General features: G+C 31.5%; 2 protein-coding genes across 4 annotated transcripts in view; one reads left to right on the top strand and one right to left on the bottom strand.

Annotated features, from left to right (window-relative positions):
- The window catches only part of LOC118194579 (uncharacterized), a 134,897-nt gene extending 123,594 nt beyond the window's left edge, over nucleotides 1-11,303 (top strand). For 2 of the 3 annotated variants that reach the window (XM_035365746.2, XM_035365745.2), the window contains exons 5-6: nucleotides 634-769; nucleotides 2,792-3,280. In XM_035365746.2, coding sequence (XP_035221637.1) covers nucleotides 634-769; nucleotides 2,792-3,138 — 483 coding nt within the window. In that variant the 3' untranslated portion in view covers nucleotides 3,139-3,280. Of the gene's footprint in view, nucleotides 1-633; nucleotides 770-2,791; nucleotides 3,281-10,960 lie in introns of those variants that run through there. The other variant, XM_035365747.2, reaches the window with a different exon arrangement.
- Nucleotides 11,304-15,204: 3,901 nt separating this feature from the next.
- Nucleotides 15,205-21,839, bottom strand: LOC118194577 (uncharacterized). The gene is made up of 3 exons (XM_035365742.2): nucleotides 21,584-21,839; nucleotides 20,053-20,113; nucleotides 15,205-15,933 (listed from the first exon to the last, which is right to left on the bottom strand). The coding sequence occupies exons 1-3, from the start codon at nucleotides 21,805-21,807 to the stop codon at nucleotides 15,811-15,813; spliced, it is 408 nt and encodes a 135-aa protein (XP_035221633.1). The 5' UTR covers nucleotides 21,808-21,839; the 3' UTR covers nucleotides 15,205-15,810.
- Nucleotides 21,840-25,137: the final 3,298 nt, after the last annotated feature.

The raw sequence follows: 25,137 nt of genomic DNA, 5'->3' as shown, positions 1-25,137 counted from the left end.
AAATGATACAGACACGTAATCTATGTGTCTGTATAGAGATATTATAAGATAAATTGGAAAAGCTCAAATGTATATTTTTAATGATATCGATTCATTTTTAAATATAAAAGAATGAATATGAATTGCTGTGTTGAGGGACGTTCAAATGTCAGCCATTTTTTTACCATGTCTGCGAAAATTTATGTGACTACTGTATTATTTTCGTAACTTATCAAATGTTTTTAAGTTGGTCACAACACCATAAAATAGGAACTATACAGAAGGAGGGAATTTTATGAAAAATATGAAATTTAAAAAAGGGATAAAAAATTGTAGCTTAAAATTATTTTTCACAGAACCTACACAAAAACTTTCACGGTGAAGAGGAAAGCTGTATATTTTCGTGCCTGTACCATGTGTACATTTTATAGCCCTTAAAATTTTCCGACTGAATTGTTTTTTGTGTAAAAAGTGCTGTTTCTTCTCGCCAGTACCTAATTACTACTAAAGAGCTCTTTAATGGGATAACATTTAAGGAAGTAAGTTTCTATACCCTTTTTGGTATTTTCTGGGATACGAGTGAGTTATAATTTCATTAGGACTGACCAAACAAGCCTGGCATCTAATTTGATTTGAACTAAGCTTCTATTTTAGGTGAATCGACCTTTGGCTATGAAGAAGGACAACATCCAAAGGCGGAAGAGGAAGCCGAAAGCCTCGGAAGTACGAAATGAGCAGGAACAGCAAAGTAACAAGCAACCTTGGCCCATCATCAAGCAAGAAGTTTCGGGTAATAAGTTGTTTGTTTAAAAGACAATATATAAACTAACGACGTGCGTTTTAAAGCTTCGTATGATTTTATACTTCCGAATTTTTTTCTTTCATCAAGCATTATTGCAAAGCTTCCTCTAATTTTAAGTTGCATCTGTTGCAAGAAAATACTGTATAATGATTCAAAGGATTTTATTGATTTTAATTTTTTCCGGTATACTGTGAATCAGAAATTTTCCTCTGTTGTAACAATTATTTTTCTTGGCAACATTCGAAAAGTAAAAAGCTATGAGAAATTTTCGAATGACATTTTGCATGAAAATTTCTTAATATTTGCTCTAAAACACTAACTATTTTTGAAATACCTCGAAGAGGTATTTATTGCACTTATTTTATTATCACAAAATTTGATGTGTACACCACATGACTTCCTTGTACGGAATATTAAATTATACGCCTTTTTTCTGTCATTTCATTTAAATTTATTGGATTGAATTAAATCTACTTGCCTTGGCCGATAGCGCATAAACCACAACAGAATAAATGCACTCTTTAAAATTCACTATATTTGTTTACCATAGCGATACTCTGGCGCTAGGTTCACTTAACAGCGTTATTTTTCGTTCATATTATAAATCAGAATTCACAAAATCTATACCATCTGAAAAATTATCTAATCGTTGCCACATGTTCTATTCAAATATTATAATAAATCTAAAACGATATATAAAAGAAATTAAGAAAACAAAACAAGAAAGAAATAATTTTTCACAGACGATTATGTATTTCTCATTCAATTAATTCAGTTCTCATTTCGTGACAAGGCAAAAATACATAAAAGCTCAAAATATCTATATTAAAAATTACGAAGTAAATCCTAAACACTTATTTCCTCGAAAAAATTCCAGAAAGGATTAAGCATGATTTAATTCGCAATATTAAATGAAGGCGTTATCTTTGTTGTTGCGAAGCTTAGTCTCTCTAGATTGGCAACAAATTTACTATTCTGCTGTTTCAAATGTAAACAAACATGTCCGCCATGTTATTTAAATATTAGACTCAACCGCACTTAAACAATTACAATTAAATACAAAAAAGGAAAGATTTAAAAACATTAAAATTTTAAAAATAGTAACATAACGGGCTATTATTATTATGTGTGAAAGAGAACGGATAGTTAAACAATTGATTTTAGGGGGAAAAAAAAAAAACACTTAATTTTGAATGTAAGTCAAGAAATTTGGCAACATTTGTGTTAGAGATATATCTTTCGTGTAACGTTTAATGTGCAAACAAGATAACTTATTTTGATGTAAAATCATAGCAACATAGAGTAGAATTACACATTTATTGAATGTTTGAAACTACATGTTTGAAATCATATCATTTAAAAATAATTTAGCACCTATTCGACCATATATAATTTTCTTAGCTATAAAAAACTCATACGAATTGGTGGATTAATTTGTTTAACACAAAGAATAAAATTACAAAGATGCTTTCAGGTTTTCATTATATTTAGCTATATATTTATAATCGTCCATATTATTTTCTGTGAAACCTATATTTCCCATCCTAAGCGCAGCAAAATATCTCCAAACCATTATGGTTCAAACCACATGCTTGACAACAGAAAATAAGTTTTTTGGATTCAAACTTTTAGTCGACTTTCGCCACACAAAAATTCATTACTAAAAAAAGACGTTTTTTGACTTTTGTCATCCACAACGTCGCAGAATACTGCAGTGATTCTCTAAGAAGCCAAGTGAACGCTCTTTAAGGTGGTTACTCATACATTGCGATAACTATAGTATAGGGCATGTTTCGATACTAAATTTCAACACATTGCGTCCCGTTTCACTTACATTTTTCTCTCCACTTTCCTACTGTAAAGGGCAGATAAATGAACCCGTTCCGAAGAAATAACTGTAGAGTTGGTAAAATAAATGGACATTAAACCAGTCTCATTAAACATTCACATAGTTGCTGAAAAATGCAAAAGAACAAAATATTTAGTAAGTTACTTTTTTTTTTCTACTAGATGATGCAGCTTACTCCAAGCCTAATGATTCCAACTCGCTGAGCCATAATTATTACATTTATCAAAGCAGTGCATTGTCGACTCCTCGCAGCTTGCCTATGTTCACCAGTGCGAAGGATTTGCCCAAGACGTCAACTCTCCACCAGTCCGTCAGCCAGCCCTTACTTCAGAATAGCCTGCCTTTCTTGTTGTCCCACACCCAGACGGGGGACAGCCCAGAGCCAGGACATTCTTCGCCAAGACCAGATTCAAATCCAGGGTATCCTGTTTCCCCTCACAGAGTGTCGTTACACTCTCAAGCTTTGGACTCGACTAGTGATTTTGAGCACGAGAATATGCTTCCTTGACAATGATTATTCCCGTTTGTGTGCGTGCATTAATTTTTTTTTTTTCAAAAATCTCTTTTAAACTGCTTGTACATTATTTTGAAAAAAAAAAAAGAATTGTATTCATATATTTTTTTATTAAATCTTGCCATACAAAATTTAACGTGTGGAAATTTTTGAAATATTTCTGGATTTTATTACTAGGCCTTTTTTAAGTTGTATTTTTGAGCATTTCCGCACAGAATGTGAAAGATGATAATTTCAATGTTTGATGCATAACACTGATCGTACATATTTTGTTTAATTGTGTCAGTTTGCATGAAACTGGAAAATGTAGTTAGCGAAACGATCGTGCAATATCGTGAAGAAATAAAGTAGCACAAAGTTGAAATAGTATGATCAATTTTCAATTTGGAAATTAAGATATGTAGCGGCAATTACATTATTTTAGACAGAAAAATAATTAGTAAATAATTTTTTACCATTCACGTGCATCTGTGTATTATGTAAGATTGAAAACTCTGTCATTAAATGACACGCTAAATGAAATGAATCGGACTACATACTGATTACCATATGAATTTGTTAACATATTCTGATGACTATAGCTAATATTTCAATGATAAAGTAATAAACTTTGAAAGACCAAAAAATTTACATAGTTTTTGAAGAAATATTAGTAATTAATAAACTACCTTTACTAATTTATAATATTTTTTCTGCAGCAGGAAAATTTTAAGAAATTCCTTATTACGAGAATAAAATAGAATAGCTTTCAATTTTTAAGAGGAAAATTGTTTATCTGGAGGAAGACTCGAAACGTTTTCGGGTATGTCAGGTGAAAATACAGAGTAAAATAAAATATTTCTTGAATTGCTAAAAGAATCTATTATACGAGGGTTACTATTTATATTCCTGGCCTAATAATGAAAAAACAAATGTTTATGATTTTGAAATTAGTTCTATAGTTTCTTCAAAATATTCTCGATGGAGATCAATACACTTTTGCATTCGTTTGATCCAATTTTCGAAGCACTTTTCCACTCCGATTCAGGTAACTCCAAAACTTGCGTAGAATGCATCAACCGCTTCTTCTGGTGTCGGAAATCTCTGACCACTTTATTTATTTTTGATGGGAGAGGGAATAAAAATAAGTAATTGTGTGCCAGATCAGGGCCACTGTCGCCACGTGGCCGGTAATGCAGTAAAACAGGCAACCATTTACTTCGGTCTCCTTCCGTGAACAACTTTTGTTGGATTTGGCTCGTCTCGGAAGACCCATGCAGCCGACTGCTGTTTTGTTTCGGGTTCATATGCATAGCTCCCTGTTTCGTCATCTGTATAAATATTATACACAGCCTTTGATGCAATTTGAACATGTGTTTTCAACATTTTCTTGTAGCAATCAACATGGGCCTCTTTTTGAGCGTTGGTCAGATTAGGCGGGAACTAACGCTAACAAATCTTTTTTATGGCCAAATGTTTCATGTAATATCTTATTCATACTTGTCTTATAAGAACTTTGGGAAGATTTTCAGCTCATGTCATTTGTAGAAAAATTAGCATGGAATAGAGACCATATCTGAATTATAGCATCTAATTTTAATGATTAAAGTTAATGATTTTAATGACTTAATTTGAACTTAGCATTTAATTTTTAATAATTAAAATTAATGATTTTAATGATCTTGTTCTCTAACTAATACGAATACTTTTATATATTACTTCTTTTAACAAGAAAATCGCTGTAATCAAATTGTCGAACGATTTGTTAAAGATTTCTATTTTAACCTGAAATAAAACAAGGTTGCACGTTTTTCATTTTAATATCTTTTGAAAGAAAAGTACCAGCTATATGCTACTTCTTAAAACAAGGTATGATATAATGTTTAACGTTTAAATAACATGCTTTTCGATCCATGGTTATCAATTCAAATACAATCAAAAATGTCCTCAATCACATTAGAGATATATTAAGTCTTGAAGTTAAATTCATTTGTATTATAATGCATATATGTTCAACTAATATCCTGAATATCAGGGAGCGACGATTTTTTTTTTTTTTTGTCTAAATTCAATCTAATTTTGTTTAAATATTCTTACACAATTAGCAGTTTTCATGATCGGATCCAAAAGCACATTATAGATTAATTTTTTCAAGATTTGTTACAAGAACGGAAACTCAACGATTTAAATTATTCACTAGCATATGAACTGTTTAAAAATAATTTCTATTAATAACCAATGCTTAATTTTAGCTCGGTTGTAGTGCTTTTTCTTCTAATTGAAATCTGAATCGCTGCAAAGCACTTCAGAGTCATTTTTGACATAAGCTCCTTTTCTCATCTGAACCCATTTAGTGCCAGACAAAAAATACAAAGTTCTGACACATATTCATTTATGAAACACGCAACACTTTCTTTGAAGATTGCAGTCTTTCGTTAAAAAGATAAATACAAATTTCATAAAAAAAAGACAAATTACAAAAGTACAAAATCTTTTCATCATTCCTGACTTTTTAAACAATGTGCAATGCAGTTTTCCTTTATGACATATTTCTAGAATCTTAAAAATTTCTTATGATTTAAGGAACGCTTTCATAATATTTCCCATTACAGATCTGCCGACACCTTTATGCAAATTAGCTATTATTCGGCCTACTCCATCAAAAAGCCTTAAAAATTTTTAACTTAAAAAAACAATCTTCATAAAAATGTCGCCATCTATGTGTTGAGCACAAATATAAAAGTTTCTGTCTCGCCGAACAGTGACTGGCTAGCATTAAGATACCGTCATAATTATAATGAGATATTACTGCGCATCTGCTCTGTTTAAAAGCCAGATATCTTCTATAAGTTTATCAATATTCTTAAAATTTCTGTATAAAGCAGAAATTGTAGGAATACAATTTTCAGTGATTTATGAAGCTTAAAGTGGGTTCATTACTCATCCTTCAAGACCAATACACCTTTCACCAGATATCTCAAAACGCATTGCATGTCCAAAATCCATCAAGACTCACACCTACGAAATGTGTCCGGGAACCTCCTTTCATTCATGAATATAACTGGAAAACTGCCCATTCATTACAAAGCAGACTTTTCGAATTCATTGGCTGGGTAAATAAAAGAAGTAAATTCATAGAAAAAAAAAAAATCCGCAGCAAATCATTATTGCGTGATTTCGCAGATTAGTTTATAGACAAATACATTTCCTTTTTTAAATGGGCAAGCGCGTAAGATACATATATTTCTTAAAAAATCTGCCCACCTGTTTCATGTTGCAGCGGAATACCTCGTTGAAAAATAAAGCCAGTGATCAATAACAATCAAGCAAACTGTCAATGGCCTGACTACGCTTAATGAAGATGGATGAGTGGAAGATGAGTTGCAAATTAATATCGGTCAGTCACTCTATTGTGTAAAAAGTGCTATTAAGTGCATATCATCGATTTTCTCCACGTGTACAAAAGCTTATCTCTAAGAGATCCTCTTCGTGTCACTAATCAATGTAATTGCAGGCGTACTCTTCGGGTTTTTTTAATACTCATTATAAATTAAAGATGAGCATTCATACGATTTCGAAAGCGGACAGAACCGGCTCCTACATTAGCAGCAAATATGTTTTTAAGTAATTTTAACTACTGGGTCCATACATATTTCTTGAGGTATTAATACCGGTTTAAACTTGTTGTAAGGAATTGGTAACTCGAACCTCGTCATCAGAGTATACATTTTTTTTTAATTTACCTACAAAAAACATATGAAGGGGAGTTAACTGATGCATTTCTTACTCTTCAACTAGAACATTCCCCATTTTTTTCTTACGTGCATAAAGTATGTAATTTGAAAGTATCGAATTCTCATTGCTAATGTACTTCTTTAAATTAGATCTCGTCAGTGTTTAGATATAGATAGACTAATAGACATTAGATATTTCTTTGAACTATCGGAACAGCATTTCTAAGCTGTCCTTGGACTCTCTAGCGTTATTTTTTGCAACTTCGGATCTGTTATTTTCTACAAATTAATGAAAAGACCGACGTTCATTAGGGTTTATAACCCTTCTCTTGAGATGAGAACTCATAAAAAGAAGCCTTTTTCATTGCTCCTGAAATCATTCCAGATCTTCGGTGTAGATCTGGAAGGTGAAGATAGTTCAATTCTATATAAAGTATTCTTCAGATCTTGGACAGCTGTGATTTTGCTTTTTTATCATTACTGGTTCTTCTGCGACATCGGATTTTATTTTGGTCATAAAGCACAAGAAAATGCTATTGCAGAAAGCATCACTGTGTGGTCATCCGTTATCTCTTATGATATTCTGCTTTGGAAAGGGAAAGATATCCGTAAATTGATGGCCATCATGAAAGTGGAAACAGAAAAACTAGACCGAAAATTGCTCGAAAGGCAAGAAAAGCAAGTAATTTTTGTTTTCAGTATATCCTGGTTATACATGCTAATATTCATTGGACAAAAATTAATACTTACTCCAGAAAAAGGATTCGGCGATCGTTACACAGTCAATATTTTACGATATCTGTTTGATTCTCTTTCAGAAAATGACAAGATCATCCTATTCAAACTAGAGACAGCTTTTGAGATCTTTTTTATCCAAGGATTCTTAACCCTAACAATAGCCCTTTATTTATTATTGGGACTAAGCGCAAGGAAGTGGTTTAAGAACCTCAAACTTTCTTATATGAGAAAAAGAAACTCTGTTGATACAGATTCCAAGTTGACTGAAATTGAAGAATTTTGCCATGCTTTTGATAAACTATCTCTCAACGTACAGCTTCTTGATAAAGTGTTTGCGCATCCTGTAGCGATATGGTTACTCATGATTTTAGTTACACTTTGCGTGCGGATAGTTGCAGTTTTGAATCCAAGAATTCCTGTCACCGAAAATCTCTTAACAATTATAATTCTGTCCTTCTCGCGTTCTGCAACGACCTTAGTTGGATTGAGTTTCATAGCCGATTCTGTGAACCAGCAAGCTACGAAAACTTTATTTTACCTGTCTACGCTGTCACATAATACTCATACAATGACCACAGCAGCATATCACGAAATACACATGGCATTCACAAGGTACGCTTTTATGCCAACGCAATTGACGTTCTGGCAGATAACAAGACTGAATAGAAGGTTTCTTATGACGTGCATAGGGATGATGACTACTTATGTAATCATCTCCATACAGTTGTATCCCAGTGCCATGAAGGGACTGGCTTCGATGTAATGATATTAATGTTATGTTTTTTAAAAGGAAGTGTGGTTTTTTTGTTAGTCTAATAGAATAAGTGTTTTATATTTTAATCTGAGTTATATTCTAATCAAACGACGTACACTAGAAGGAAACATTTTATTATATTATGGAACTTGACACTCAGCAGTTTGCTTTAAATCTGATGCATAAGCTTAAACTTTTTCGATAAAAGAATATTCAATAAATGTTTAATTTGTTTTCAATACTGTTGAAAAGTATCTGGGAGATAAAACTGCATTTGAATGGTAGCAACTACATTTGAATGGTATTTCAGATTACAACACATTTTCAATCGGAATCATATGTGCGTATTTGGCTCACAGTTTATTGAAAATCTTGGTATATTCTTAATGATTTTAATTGTTTTTGTGATTTGAAAGATTAAATATTAATGAATGACTTTTTAATAATTTTTATGGTAACGGAAAATGTAAATTTTCTTTAAAAAACTGATTCTGTATATATTAGATAAATGAAATATTAAATGGGTCACTTCTTACTATATTTACTAGATTTGAGTAAACTCCCGTTTTAAATAAATAGTGTCTCACTGTAGAGATCTACCGTTAAAAATTATTTTTAAAATTACGCAGAATTTCTCCAAAAACATTTTCAAACACTAAGTAGTTCAAATTCAGGAATACACATTTAAATATTGATTAAAATTTTAAAAACAAATTGAATTTATTCATTAAATATTTCAAGCAATAAAAATGAATATTGATAAATTTTTATTTATTTTAACTTAATGCAAAATGTATATAATGTTTATGCCAGAAGATATATAATCAGTAATTATACTTTGTAATCAGTAATTACTGATTATATTTTTGATATAATCAGTAAAACAACAATACTTTTATATGAACAAAATAAAGGAAACTAAAGGCAGAATGCTTAAACATTTTATTAGCTTTTTAAAACACAGCTTCAGTAATGTTTGGATTCAAGAATGAAATAACTTATTTCTCCAAGAACTATATGGGAAAAATAAGAAAAACTAAAAAGAAAATGAAACGAGAAATTAAATTACCTGTATTTTGTAAGCATTTTCATTTGAATCTCTCGTCTTAATCAAACAGGAAATTATGTTGTATTTCTATTGTTAAACAAGATCAAAATAAATAAAATGCGAAATTGAAATCTCTAAAAATTTGCATTTCAGGAATTATAAGGCTTTAGCTTACAATTATTATTCGATAAATAATATTCACCAATTGTAACGCTAAAATGCTACGTTAAAACGTGAAAGGAAAAAGAAATAGAGAAATATGTTTATTTTTGACATTAATGAAGAAAGGCATTCGTAAATAAATTAAAGTCATAGGTAAATTTGAAAGCATACATGAATTCGGCATTTTCATTTCCCTGGAGATCTTTAAATTTCAATCTCACTTACTATATACACTCGTATAATGTAATAAATAATTTCGATAATATACGCCTTAAATAATCTTTGCCTTTAATATATCAGTTTCTTACAAGCAGGTAAAAAAGGCCTTCCTAATTTATCTCTATATAAATATCCATCGACCCCTCTATCTTCTTTCTCACTGATAAATGTATGTGTGTGTATAACTTACAAATGCTAAAAAAAATGAAATAAACTTAAACCATTTATTGAATGAAAAAACTCTCTAAACACTTTAGTAGATTTAGTAGAAACAATTTTATGAATAAACTTTGTATGTTCTTTTCTGGAAAATTTGAATTTAACACTTTGAAGTTAATAAATCAAGAGATTACATAAATCAATAAATAATGAAACGAGAAGTAAAACCATACCCCTTAATAACTCTTTCAAGGAGTTGCATTATCTCACAGCACCAACTGCCTGAAAAGATATTAAGAGATATGTTGTTATTGTTCATTTTACTTTTTGGAATACTTTTCATTCTTTTTTCTATTTTTCTCTACTACTTCTAATCTACTTTCCAGGAATACATTACAAGTAAATAATTCATATAAGACAGTAGAAATTGGATCTAGCGAAGTGAGCAGATGTAAAAAATGTTTTGAGCCTGGGGCTAAGTTTAAACATAGCTATTAAGTTCATAAAATAATGTAACGAAAATTAATTGTTCTGAGACCAGAGGTCTTCGACAGAATGGCCGAAATCAGCAGCAGTTCATCTTAGTAACATTATTAAAATCCAAAAACATTCCGCTAATCTGTAGTAAAGTAGCAAGAAAGTTGTTAAAGTAGCCAAAAAAATCAATTAGGTCAATTTAATAATTAAATTTTCCTTGAAAACACGCGCAATCCATCCCTTACGTTTTTGGATCACAACACTGGTTAGAATATTAAAAAAATCAATGAAGTAGATCCACCTGCTATTACATCGGCTTAAAATTGGTAAAATAATGATATGAAAACAAGCAAAGTTACAAAAACGTTTTAAATGACACAAATGAAATTTTGATATTTTTTAATTTTTAAATATTAGTTTGTTAGAAATACAAAATCTAGCTTTTTATATATCCTCTCGGTTTTGAAAATGTTTATATAGTTAATAAAATTTAAACAGTTAACATTTGATTCCCGTGTGACAAAAACTGACGGAGATATTTTTTAGTTTTCAGACGAGTGCACAAGATGAAAAAAAGTGAAATATTTACATCTGTACCTAACCGAAAGTCGAGTTTGGAAAGAAGGTTTCTGATGTTAGTGGATGAACAAGATTTTTATTCAAATTATTGTAGAAAGTATTAACAAATATAATTTATATCAAAAAAGGAGATTTTATTCACACAATCTTACAAAATTCAAATTTTAGAAAGCATTACCGGTACATAAGCAATTCGTAAAATTATTTGCATAAATTAAAAATATTCTAATTTGATGAATTTTTTGTATGATTATTGCATTAGTATATATAATGTGTTCTTTTTTCCTATGAAAAAAGAAATTTTATGTTTTTGTGTGTGTGTTTAAAAGTAATAAAAATGAGATGAGAATATTAATAACGCATTCTTTAGCGTTTAAAAACTTATAAATTATTTGTACGAGAAATTCTTTAGTCTTGTAGTTCTAATAAAATGATAAACTGAAGAAATGTTACTCTCTAATAATCACAGAAGAATATAATTAAATGGCATTTAAGGGGGAAAAAGTCATCCCCAAATGAGTGTAATTTATTTTGTATTTAAACAATCCCTAGGGCAAGCTGGATTGTGGGTTTGTTGGATTACAGAAAAGCATATGAGGACTGTCTAGCTAAAGGGAAGGCTGTTTTCGTGAAAGCCTTCTAATAAGACAAATAGAAAATGACGTCAAATATCCCAAATTCTGGAACTAAACATCTCGGTCAATTTTTGTCGGACGCTAGTTAAACCTTTTGTTTTTAAATTTACATAATGACTATGAAATTTTCCTAAAAATAGGGTCTGGCGGACCATTTAAAATGTTCGATTTCGTAATTTTTAAATAACTGGCTTTTTTAATTTAATGATCGCAAAACATGAATATTTATGTCATTTAAAACAATTTTGTAACTGGATACGACTACGGCTAAAGGCTGCGGAAATAAAGACCGGGTAAAGACTTATGTGGGTACGATATATGTATTTATATATCTTTAGACAGAGAGAGGATATATATACATGAAGAGAAAAAACGAATATATATATGTGTACGGATAGATAAATGGATAGAGATAAAATATATACAAATAAATAAATAAGTTGTTAACATCGTGTTCTTTTCAGAGCTAAGGATAATATTAAGCCCTTAAAAACCCATTCCAATTCCTCCGGTGTGTCATTTTCCTATTTTCTTGTTGTTATTCTTCATTACTTATTGTAATCTCACCTTTTAAATTTTTCTTTGAATTCTAAATCAGGATATATATAATTTATTCACATATATAGCACGTCTTAAAAATTCTAGGACTGAATTTATTAAAAGTCAAGATCTGAAGAAATGATTTTGAAGTCACGTATCTCCTGGGATATTCGTAGAGTTTCTGATTGCTTACTAAAACTCAACTCTTGAAACACATATCGTATCGTTAAAATTTCTCGAATTTCTGATATATTGACAAAATGGGGAGAGTAACAAAGAATTTAGGCTTTTGTTTCTAATAAGTTTCTTGAAGACAGTAAGTAGAAAATTTATTCACTTTTTGTGCTTAAGTCATTGAATCCATAACAGTAAGTATCAATTTAATAAAACAAATGAGGAAAGTCAATTAAAACTTCCTTCCGTGAAGAAAGAAATGTACTTTAAATTAACCAAATTGAGATGTTCTAATAATTATTTCAATTAATTACTGGTCGCAGTTTCATTGAGACTGTTAAATATACTATTTAATCCTGAAACATTGTCGACTCATGTTGACCCAGAACTCAAGTCGCCAAACGTCGGAAGAGAGTAAAAAAAAGTAATACCTTCGTTGAGCTTTATCCCGAAACAGCCATGATGACTTTAATCCCAGTACAGCCTGAAATGGAAATATTCATCGACCATCTTTTACATCCCAGTCTCCGTTTTCAGTCTCCTTGCTTAAACGTAAACGAAGAACCAGAACAATGAAGTAAACATTTGGCTTTCTTTAAAGACAATTTTCTATTTCTATTTTATAAGTTTTTATTTAGTTCATTCATAGTATTTGTTTCTATGATCAGAATTTTGCCCCCAATTTTCAAAGTGCTTTCTGGTTAGTTATCGAGTTCAAATTTTGTGTACATACGGTTTGTCGATGACAATGGGCCGTAATTTTCAATTTAATATTTAAACGATTTTTCGCATATATCTTCGTTTAACGAACAAACTAAAATTGTCATAAATTTACTATGGGCAATATCGGATGAATCGGGGGAAAAAAATCCTTTGAAAGAAACTTTTATGAAAATTGTAACTTAATTTCTACGATTCTGGCAAATTTTCGAAAATCACTTTTTTTTTTTTTTTTTTTTTTTTTTTTTTTTTCTTCAAGTATTTGACGTCTATTATTTTAAAATTTCAGCAACTTAATACGTATCGGATATAAAATTTTAAAAATTTTTAGAGAAAATAAAACAAACATCCCGCCCTCTTTTAGAATAAGAATTTTGAGAAACATAAATTGGGTGATTTTTCTACATTTATTTAAAAAATATATTGTAGTCTCAATCAGAAGGAGAAAAAAATCGGTTCTTCCAGCCATTATATGACTTGCAGACGGTGTCGCTCCACATGCGTTCAATTTTCCCTCTCTCAAATATCAAAGGAGAATAGCACTCTCTTCAACGGGTTGCAATAAAAGTTATTTCAAGGGCTGATTAAACATCTATTTCTGTTCCGTTTTTCAAATTCCAGATACTTTCCCTACTTTGTGTATAAGTTTGCAATGCCATATTAACTCTTAATTGTTTTTATTCGGGATTTGCGCATAAAATTACATAAGCCAAAGAATTCTTAACAGCGATATATGGAACAAAAAAGTAGCAGAATATTCATTAACATAAATACATTAGTGCAAACAGTTGGTTAGGTTTAATATATTGTTATGGTTACGTTTTAGGGCAATAAGAAAAATTTTAACTTATTTCATATATAAATGCACATACAAATATAACTATACCTATATCTATAATGAATAAATGCAAAACAAAAAGCAGTTCAAAACCTAATCCAATGAAAGAAGCAACAAGTGGTGGTAATATAGCAAAATAAATTTAAATAAATTATACGTTTAAAATTTATTCCATGTTCTAATGGAAAGAAACCAAATGCAAAAATTAGAAATACCAGAAGCACCATCAGAAGCCTGCCCACCAGTTCGGTGGTTGTTGATATATAACATACAGCCTTGTGAACGGAGACAATTTGTCCGTGACCAAACTCGCACAGGCCTTCAGCCATAACAAACGGTCTTTGGCCTCGAAACTTTGATAAATATTTTCTGAGGTACCAACGACAGCTAGCGACTCTCAAGTAGTCGGTCCCCATTGTGCTCATTTACATGGTCGCATACCAAATCTACGAGTATATAATAATTTGTCTTTTCAGTGTACACATGTAAGTTACAATTTATATTAGCAATAACTATATTATTGATTTCTGATAAATATTAATTTAAATTAAAACTCAATTTTTTCCGAAATAATGTTAAGAACTTATAAAAAATACGCTATAAGGATAATGTTAATTTTATTAGCAGTTAAATTTTGCGTTAAACTTCCTTTCCTATGGCTTCTTAATTTCCACTTACCACTTCAGGCCAGGACGCAGTTTTAGAATCACGTTGGATGCAAATGGAGGAAAAGCAGTATTTAACCGCGAAGTTCTACTGTCTTAGTGAGAGAGAACCAGAGATTCTAGCTAGCACGCGTCCGCCTTTTTAGGCTATTCTTTCTTAAGCTATTATTACGCTCGGCCGTACTTTAGGCCCTTAATAGCTTCGCAGTTAATTAACGTTAAGGGGCCAACTCCGTTAGAATCTTGATAGCTTCGGCTATATCTTTTTAGTTGAGATTAGTTAAGTTTTAATTCTTAGTTTCCTAAGTTCAAGCCCTGGTGTCGGCTTTATTGTAAAACTCCAAGACGAATTTCTGGAATAATATAAGGTCTTTTAACCATTTTCAAGTTTTACTTACTGTCTCACGAACTCAAGCGATTATTCGCTTACTAGTTCTTAAGATTTTTCACTTTCAACTGTAACTAAAAGCACACAATTAGAGGATCTTACAACGCTGATAATAACAACATGAATATTTAATAGCCAGTACTTCTTTTCATGAAGTTTGCTTTGTTTAAAATTTAACTACAGCAACAAACTCTAACAAACTATTTTATATAGCTTATATATACATTTTTTTCGATAAAGAATAATAGAATAAAGAATAATAGTGTGCAAGGAAAGCACACTTATTTAACAATTATAAATGTTTAATTATTGGCGTTAGTTTAAAGTGAAAAGTGTCGACACATTTCAAGTTATAAATAGTTTAGCCTTCGTCCTTCTGATTTGAATTATCTCTACAAAAAAATATCCTATAAGTAGGAAAACCGGATATTTTGGGTCTAAAACTCAGATTTTTATTTTGAAGTAAATGATCTGAAAAGTAACAAACGATTTTTCCTTCAGGTGCTGTTAGATATTCAAATAGTTAGTTTCGTGCTCTTTATTCGCTTTCAAACTTTTATTTAAGCACTTGTTTTGAATGCGTTACAAATAGTATTGCTTCGTTTAAGTGAACATATAGGATTTTATTTTTTTTTTTTTTTAGAAATGTCAAAATTTGTATATTAATTCTCTAAATTTGTATATATTTGTATATATAACTATTTGTATATTAATTCTCTAAATGTCTCTTCAACAACGAATCTTAAATCAAATCATATTTTCTGTAAAGACATAGGTCCAACTGTATCATAAATATTATTATCGCAAAAAATTTGGATACAGTCGGGAGTGCGCTCTCGAAAAATTTTGAATACTGTTCAATTAATACTATCTCTATTCGATCCAGAGGAGATACTATTTGCATCAATTAAAGACAAAAGGTCGCCACTTGTTTTTTCACCATTTAAAACAGCATCCTGAATCCCTTCGAGAACCATCTCCTAAAAAAAAAAAAAAGAATAATAAACTGTAAATATACACGGATGCTTTTCATGACATTGTTGCGAACGTGCGGGTTCGTAATAAATTGAATGCACAAATCTGATGAAAAGTGAATAAAATTTATTCTTATCACAACAAATAAAAACAAAATGCTTAAATTTCCTTAGAGATATTCCTACAATATCGCAAATCTCACAGTAGTTATCTTTTAAACTACTATACACCTCGAAGATGGCATCCGTCCTAGTTCGTGCCGTACGGAATTGATCGTCATTTTCAAAACAAAGAAAGTTAATCTGATTTCACCGCGAAATCGCTAAAGTAAACAACAAGTTATCCAAACACAAACTGAATTGAGATGTTTCCTCCAGCTTTTATAAGCTTTTGAAATGCACGAGAATATTCTGGTATTTTCTCGTTTTTCCCGGAAAGCAAAAGTGTTCAATTACGAGATATCTATTTATTAAATGTGCGTGCTCCTGTATTTTTAATTTTTCGGCGTAGCTTTCCCTTTAGATAAGTCTCATGTTGCATTGCACGGGGATATAAAATAATTTTAATTAAAAATTCTACTAAAATAGCTAAATAAATACAAAAACCGAAACAATATAAACAGATTGAAATATAAAAAGTAAATAAATAATTGGGACTACCAGTGGCAACATAAACACTGTTGAGCAAAAGTTAAGGAACGCATAGTTTCTAAGAAGATTTGAGCAAACGAGATATAAATATAAAAACTGGTACAAATTATAGACAATGCGCTTACTTATGGTATGTATATCTTACATTCCTTTCAAAGATACCAAATATGATTATCTGAAAATTATCGATTTATGATTATCTAAATAGTTTTAAATTAATGAGTTAAATGGGAAAACGCGTTTTTGCTAAATTAAATGAGAATAAAACTTTTAAAAAGAGGACATCTTGTTCTCCATGCTGTCATTTACCCAAGTAGCACATGACGTAGCAAAGACGTTACCACGACCACTTTGCAAACTCTCGGACCAGTTTGCAACGTCTTTGCTATGTCATGTGCTACTTGGATAAATTATAAGGATCATAGATGACGGCCTTGTACATCTGAGTTGTTATAAATCCTGCAGCAACACATGGAGGCAATTCAAAACTGATTTCTTCCCAAACGAGGATACTGCCGCCTCGATTTCCTTCAACATTGTTCTATGGGCTGTACAGTATTACTTCCTTTCTAAAGATCAGAATATAACAGAGTCACACTGTACAAAACATAAAGTAAATTCGGCTTAGTTCCCTAAGTCCTCTACACTAATACACATTCCCGTTTAGACAGATAGCCCTCCTGTGCTTTGCCGTAATGAAAAACAAACGAACACAGTGTAGAGCATCTGAAATGATCTGTGAACTTTATTGTACGCTACTGCTCTTGGCTCCCCTCATCCTGCGATATACTGATGTCTTTATAAGTCTTAGTCATTCTGCATGAAGAAACGTATGGAATACAAAACAAAGGGTCTTCTAGCAAACAGTTCGTGCATTTACTTTCTCCTAACAGTAGAACCAAATATTTTTCTTCTTGCGGTCAAAATGATCAGATGCAATCTGAGACATCTTGTGCTTTATTGCCTTCTAGCCCAAACAGTTAGGAAGCAATCATAGAATAAATTGTAACTTGTGAACGACATGGAACTCTTGTTTGAATTTTGTGTATTCGCTGAAAAACTGATTCCATAGGGTGATAACAAATCTGCAACTGTTATTTAGCCTATACAAGCGGTCACAGGGCCATTTTCATTTAACCAGTTGCTCGCCATCTTAGAGATCAGGTTTCTGTTTCCTTGGAACGCTATTAACAATATTTCACACAGAAATTTTCAATAAAAGTAAAATATAACGTAAATGTTTTTTAAAGATCAGTCTGTTCGCATACGTGTAATATCATTATACAATTCTGAGTTTAGATTTAAGAACCAACGTTCTTAAAAGAATAGTGGCGTCATTCCACTGCTTTTTACTAATTTTATCATCTATTTTTACTAATTTTATCATTTATTTCTGTAAAGCTTATTGCTTATTGTGGTCATTTACCGTGTATTTTTCAAAAAGGGAAAGCATAAAAAAAAAATGTTCTTTAACTTTTTTGAAAATGAAAGACAGTCTGTTATTTAACCCAATGTATACATTCTGAGACAATTGCATAGAAGAGCTTAAATTTTTTTTAAAGAGTTCGCATGAGTTGTACATAGCTGAGAAACAATCAAAGGCAAATAATGTATGCCTTTTTTTAAATCAGGCAAATTGAAAGCAACTTTGTAATGCTAAAATCAGTTGACACTATTTTGCGAAAGACACACATTTTTCATTTGTGTTTCTAGGATCCGTTTTAGCATTTCCTCAGTATTTCAAACTTTTATCGTTATTATGTCCCGCTCAGGCCAAATAGCAGTCCTACAAAGGCCTTTAAATATTTTAATTGTTATAAAAGTTTTAAAAAGGTGGCTTTTAAAAAGACTGTTTAAAAGTTTTCAAATATAAGCTAGTTACTTTAATGAGACTTAATTTTGTTTATTGTAAAAATTTCAAGTCTGGTGATTTTCCTGTTCTCTTTTTCTCCATACCAGTTTAAATTATTTATACCAACTTCATATATTTAATTTTGAAACAATTTTCTCAAAATATTATTTTGAAAGTATAGCAAATAAACAGCACAACCTTTAGATCGTTTTAGCCGTGTAAAAAAACGAATGACATATGTATCATTTTAAATAAAAAAGAAAAGATTAGAAGTGGTTTATTTTTGAAAAAATTTCTAACGTCGACATAGCCTGAAATCCAAACTCCAAATAGTTTCCCTAGTTATGCCAAGAAAAAACCTTTAAAAGCAAATAAAAATGATACAACAGAAAAAAAAAACAAGAAATAGCGTTATTAGATTATAGTCTCACAGTTATTTGGATTATGGCAAAGCACAAAGGAAGGTTGTCTCCCTGGGAGAAGGCATAACTCTGTGCAGGACTTTTTAAGGAAAAATGACTCGCACTCACCTTAATGGAAAAAACTACAAGAAATCTCATGCAGCTAGTCCATTCGCCGGGATATCAGCAAGTGTCATAGACGCATGCTCACATAATGCTCAAACAGCACACGGTCGACATAAATAACCCTTGTCCCAAAATAAAATTCACGGTATTCGTTTAACTGTGCCACTCCCATTATTCTGTTACTCAATTTATTCTGACCGACTAGTACTGAGCCCGCAGTATCTCGGGTATGTCTGTATATACTTATTATTCAACAATTTGGAAAACAAATGAAGGTTACCACCTTCTACTGCCCAGTGTGTCTCAGTTGGTTGAGACGTCAAACCAATAACGTAAAAATCGAGAGTTCGATTCACATGGCCATTTAAATTTTAATACAATTTACTTTCATCATGAAGCACAGGAAAATTCATACTGCATTTAGCATCGTAAATTTAGAAATAAACTACACATTTGTAAACCTCTAACCATGATAAGGAACCACGGAAGTACAGATTCTGGGTAACAGTTGTAGAGTCATTAGAATATTTTCGATGTCAAGAAACTGAAGAAATGAGCAGTGCCCTCGCCGGGACTCGAACCTCTCAAATACGCGCCGACCGTGTTGACCATTACACCACGAAAGGCATGCTAAGAAGGTGGGAGAAATACCTTATACAATCTTTTAATCAATTATTCAGAATTGTTTGTTTGTTACTCTTAAAGCCTATTGATAGATATGTCAAATTATCCTTTCATAAAACATTTAATTTGATGACCTTGCATAATAGTTCCCTCTCGCCGTTGCAGATGTCGTAGAAATTAATTCTGAATTCATTCCTTGGAGCACTCTAAACTTCACCTGCGATACTTAATGTGATTTACGTTAATCGGGTACTTAAATTCTTGAGTAGTAATGAATTCAAAAATTTCATAAGGCTCATTTTATTTTAATATAAAATCCAAATTAAATAACTAAAGACTGTCAATTTTGTGAGCTTTCAAGGAAAATAACAAACTGAAAATTTCAAACTTCTGAATGGTCTGTAACCGCAATTAGTTGGAGTATTCGCAGTAACGTCATATATTTAATTCACAGTTTTGAATATCACTTACCAGGTTATTTCGCTCTTCAACCGTAATGGATGTTTTCTTCTTTTCTTTGTCTAACCTCTCCCTGAAATATAATGAAAGTAGATCAACTATCATAATATGAGGTAGACCAAAATATTGGGAAAAATTATCTAAGAGTTTTATCAGTTTAAATACGTTTATGCAGTACTAATAAAAATAATTGCTTTTGTGTAAATTGTGTTTCGAAAAAGACTCAACGAACTTTAAAACAGGGTTCTACAATTAAGACACAATAATACACCGAACAAATACTAATCCAGAAGTCAAACAACAAAAATCAGCGTTATATTTTCAAATTTGCACAGATTGCACAGATATTTTGTGCAAATTTGAAAATATAACGCTGATTTTTGTTGTTTGACTTCTGAATTAGGGTTCTAGAAATTGGGCAATGCCACGCCCGGTGGAAGGGAGATCATTTGTAGAGAGATTAGGTATACTTTTGGAAGCAGGAAAAATTAAAAATAACAACCAACTTCGCCTGGAATCGAACCACAGACCTCTAGAACACCGGCCCAGCGTGCAGAACCACTATACTGCGAAGGCAAGCTAAAAAGATGGGAGAAATATCTTATACATTAAGCATGATAATGGAAGATAGAAGGGTTAAGGAAGCAGATACTCTTGCAATAGCTTCAGAATAAATGCAATTTACCCTGCATCATATTTTATATTTCCGCCGTAGATAGTATTATTCTCAATATCATATTCAGAAGAATGAGATTTTAATTTTCTATATCAACTTCAATCGAAGAAATGAGTGCCAATTGTTGAACGTAGTGATTTACGAATTCTGTTAAAATCCCATTTATTGGCTTTTTACAAAATTTTAAACCATATTAAAATGTTTATGCCTTCAAAATAAGAATTTCTTAGAACTAACATTTGTTAAAATTTTTTATGTGTATACTGTATGTTGTCGCCAATAAAGTCTGCTTGGAGAGATTCGCGCCGGGGAAACGGAAAAAGTACCCAAATGATGTATATTCAATCTCGTCCCCTAACTTACACTTTTTTTTTTTTTTTTACTTCTTCCTTTTTTTCGAACTAAAACTTCCTACCAAAGACTTTTTTTTAATTGAAGAAATAAGATAAACTGTCTCTCAAAGCCATACCAAAAATAGAGCTTAATTTATTTCCCTTTTCTTAATTGAAAGTGCGATTGCTTGCATAAATGCACAAGAATAGTATTTTGAGTAGCATTAGTCGTTTTAAGCTATAACTTTCATTCATTTTTTTCTCCTAGTATATACTCCTTATTTAATTGCTGCATTGTGTAGAAGATCTTCGCCATAACCCATAGCTAGACTTTACTTTTATTTGGGCTAGCCAGCGTTCGTCAAGGTTCGTCTTTCAACGAACTATTACTTCGAACCGTTATGCAAGTAGAATTATACTTTACTACAACTGATTAAAAAATCAAACGAAAATTCTATAGCAGTACCCTGACATATCAGTGCTAGCAAAAAACTTTAAAATATTTTATCGTATTTTGTAAGAATTAGAATTTTACCTCAGAATACGCTGTTTTTTCTTCAGGTTGTCGCATTCTCTTTGCATCTTTAGAAGTCTCTGTGTGAGACGAACACATTCTCCGTCCTTTATTTGATACCGTTTAAAAATTTGAGCATTTCTTCTAGCTAAGCTAACATACCGTAAAAAATCTTCAGAAGAATCCATATTTTCCAGTTCTTCGAGATTTTGCATTATATTATCAAACTGCTGACGCAGAGACATACTTTCAGTGAAATTTGCAAAATTACTTTAAATTATTTAAATTTAAATTTAATGACTTAGTCTTTCGTTTAGTTGTTTCTTGCATTCCTGAACTGAGTATTCATTACCAGAGAAAAATTAAAATCAAGATAGTTATTGTAAAACACCATCCTTGTCGTCATCATTTTGAATTTTATAAGCAGGCACTATAATTAACTATATCATATAAAGAAATCATAACTGCAGTTTCTAAATAAAAAAGAATGTATTTATTTCCTCTGTAAAATAAAAATTTAAGTAATCAGGTAGTTATTATAATAAGCTTTAATATAAAATTTGAGACATTTATTTTTCAGCAACATTGTTGATATCTGCTAAAAGAGATTAGGTTATATAATGTAACATAATATCTTGTGTCTTTAAAAATAATTTTCGTTAGTATGGCAACAATACTTGTGCGGAAAACTATTCATGCTAAGAAACTGAGATTTTAAACTTTTATATGAAGAAAAAACAAGTTACTGATTTAAAAAAAAATCCCATGTTCTAATCAGAAAGTCATAAACACATGACTATAGTACACTGACTTTAACAAAGCACTCCAATCTAGTGCACTGGATTAAAATTGAAAAACTGTCTGTCTGGCTCATCTTTAGGTTCTTCTAACATTTCTCTATAGAGAAAAGGAACTGTGGCATAAAATAACCGATATTCAGCGCTACTTTGATTTTGGTATGAAATTAGTCATAGTGACAAATATAGTAAATTCTAGATGTTATTAACACTCTCTGTGTTATTAGAATACAAATCAAAGTTAGCAGTCTTCACAGATATTAAAATCGAAGTGTTGAAATAAAGAACTTATTCATTTATAAGTTTTAAATAGCTTCAGGCTTACCTATTAAGCAATATTATCAAGTGGTATATTCCACAAAAGAAGGTAACATGCTAAAAAGAATAATGCACAAGTATTATGCTAGTACAAAATCTTTTTTTAAGACTTCTGCATCTGAACTAAAGTAGAATCCTCTTTCGCCAACATATATCGTTTGGCGTTCGTTTGCTTTTGACGTTGCCGATTTTCCTTACGCAAAAGTGACATTAATTTATTCTAACATTGCCCATCTTTTGCTAATGAAACTCATACCAATTGTAATTGATTCCTGCAAAACTGAAATTTAGCTTTAGATTTAGTCATAATATCAGCAACCATTTCCTGTGTTGAAATATAAGACAGTTTTATAATTCTTTTATTATGCAAATCGCGTATATGATGAAATTTTGTATCAATGTGTTTTGTTCTCTAACTGCACTTTTCAGATTCTACAAGTTTTATTGTTGACTGAGTATCTTCAAAAACATTTATCGATAATGTCTGGGGTAGATTTAAATCTTCTGTTAGATTTGACAGCCACAATGATTCTTACTTTGCTTGTGAGAGAGCAACATATTCAGCTTCTGCTGAGAATAAAGAGCGCGTGTTTTTTTTCTTGAAAACCCCCGAAATACAATTTCTGCGTAATAAAATTACACTTCCTGACGTAGATTTTCTGGCTTCAATATCTTGTCCCCAATCAGCATTTGAATAAACTGTAAGACTAGGTTCTTCACTCGACGGAAATGTATAAAGATATATGCTTTGTTATTACTCAAATATCTAATGATTCTTTTTACAGCATTTCAGTCTTTCTATAGTAGATTATTACATCTGCTATAAGTAAGTGAGTTGAAACTGTGATATCTTCTCTTGTGATAGACGATATAAACAAAAGACTTCCGATGGCTTGGGGAAATTTATCATATGAAGGTAAAATATTTTCTTTCTCATTTATACTATAAGGTTCAAGAAAATTATGAACTAGCAGTGTAGATATACTCTCCGAAGAAAGAGAAGTCAGCAGACTTAATCATTATAGGTGAAATTATCTGAGAACTGAAGAATAAAAGTAGTAATAGGTAGTTTAAAAAACAATGGTTGATGAAGACAGAAAATTAATGGCTAAGATTACCTATAAATTTATAAAGTATTTTCTCTCTCCTTTGCGCATGCCTTCGTGGTGTAACTGGAAGCCCGTCCGACGCGTATTCTGGAGTTCCGGTGTTCGAATTCCTGTGAGAACATCGCATATTTTTCACGTTCCTGCGTCGATATAGTTTAGTGATTCTATAAATGACCCCCAAAAAAAATTTTTTTTAATGTTGGAAAGATAATTCGTCACCACCAGGATTTGGCGATCCCTAATTGACATTGCTAGAAGTCCTAATCCCCAGCTGCTAGAAGAGCCGCTTAGCATCTTTATTCATTGGGCTAGAGAACTCCAGCACGTTCTTCTCGACGAAAAGATGTTGATAATAGCAGCTGAAACCTTCCTCAATTAAAGAAGAATAACAAAAAAGACGCCCAGTACGCTAATTTGTGCGTTTCAATTCAGACGCGGAATGGATTTCTTTGAGAAAACTAAGAACGCTATGTCGCACCATAAGCACGCAGTGATGTCTTTATATATATGTAAATATATATGTATAATTGTGCAGGCAAGCCTTCGCTTTGTATTTACACCTCGTATTTTAATCGTAATCGAATCAAGCCAATTCTTGTAGGGACTCCACAGTCGATTTCTCTTCCTCTTCTGCGTCTGCAGTTCGAGCGTGAAGGACGGGCTTTTCGCCTTGTTCCTTCCCACGCCGATGGGCGCTTCTTCTTCGACTGCTACCGAGCTGAACACCATAAGGAATTTCGTGAACAACATATGAACTTATACGTCGACAAGCTGGTGAACTGTAAGATATTTCGAAAGCTGATTCTGGAATTCACACAATGCGAGTGAAGAAAGAATGAGGTGTAACTTCACCATTATTTTTGAATCCGTCTACTTCGGGGTTGTGTAACCATGTGCTTGCGATTACGAGCTTCTTCTGCCATTTTATAAAAATGAACCCACTGTTCCTTTCATCTAGTACTCATCAGACTATGTTCACTGTTTTGCTTTCTCAAGACCTTTTATCTGTGCAGATTGAATCAGACAGTATAGATCCGATGTGTTCCACAGTCGTGTATAAGTATTTCCTCATGTCATGTGAGATGATCATATTTCAGTAGATCTGGCACGTTTTATATGTTGTTTTTAATTATTTAATGAAGTATAATATCTCGAGAAAGTAAAATAAATGCTTGATTCCCATGTGTATATTTGATATCATTATTTAGCGTCTGGCAGCACTAGCTCAGGGTAAGTTCCTTAATAAATGTTTCTCCCCCTAGGTCACATATCTCATCTCTCATTCATATTGTTACGAATTTGGTATTTAAAAAAAAGCTAATGTTAGTTCAATTATAAATTAAATGGGTTT

The sequence above is a fragment of the Stegodyphus dumicola genome, chromosome 6, assembly GCF_044657685.1.
Source record: "Stegodyphus dumicola isolate Sdum_Otavi_A_Nest chromosome 6, ASM4465768v1".
Taxonomy (NCBI): domain Eukaryota; kingdom Metazoa; phylum Arthropoda; class Arachnida; order Araneae; family Eresidae; genus Stegodyphus; species Stegodyphus dumicola.
This window is presented reverse-complemented; position numbering and strand designations above follow the sequence as displayed.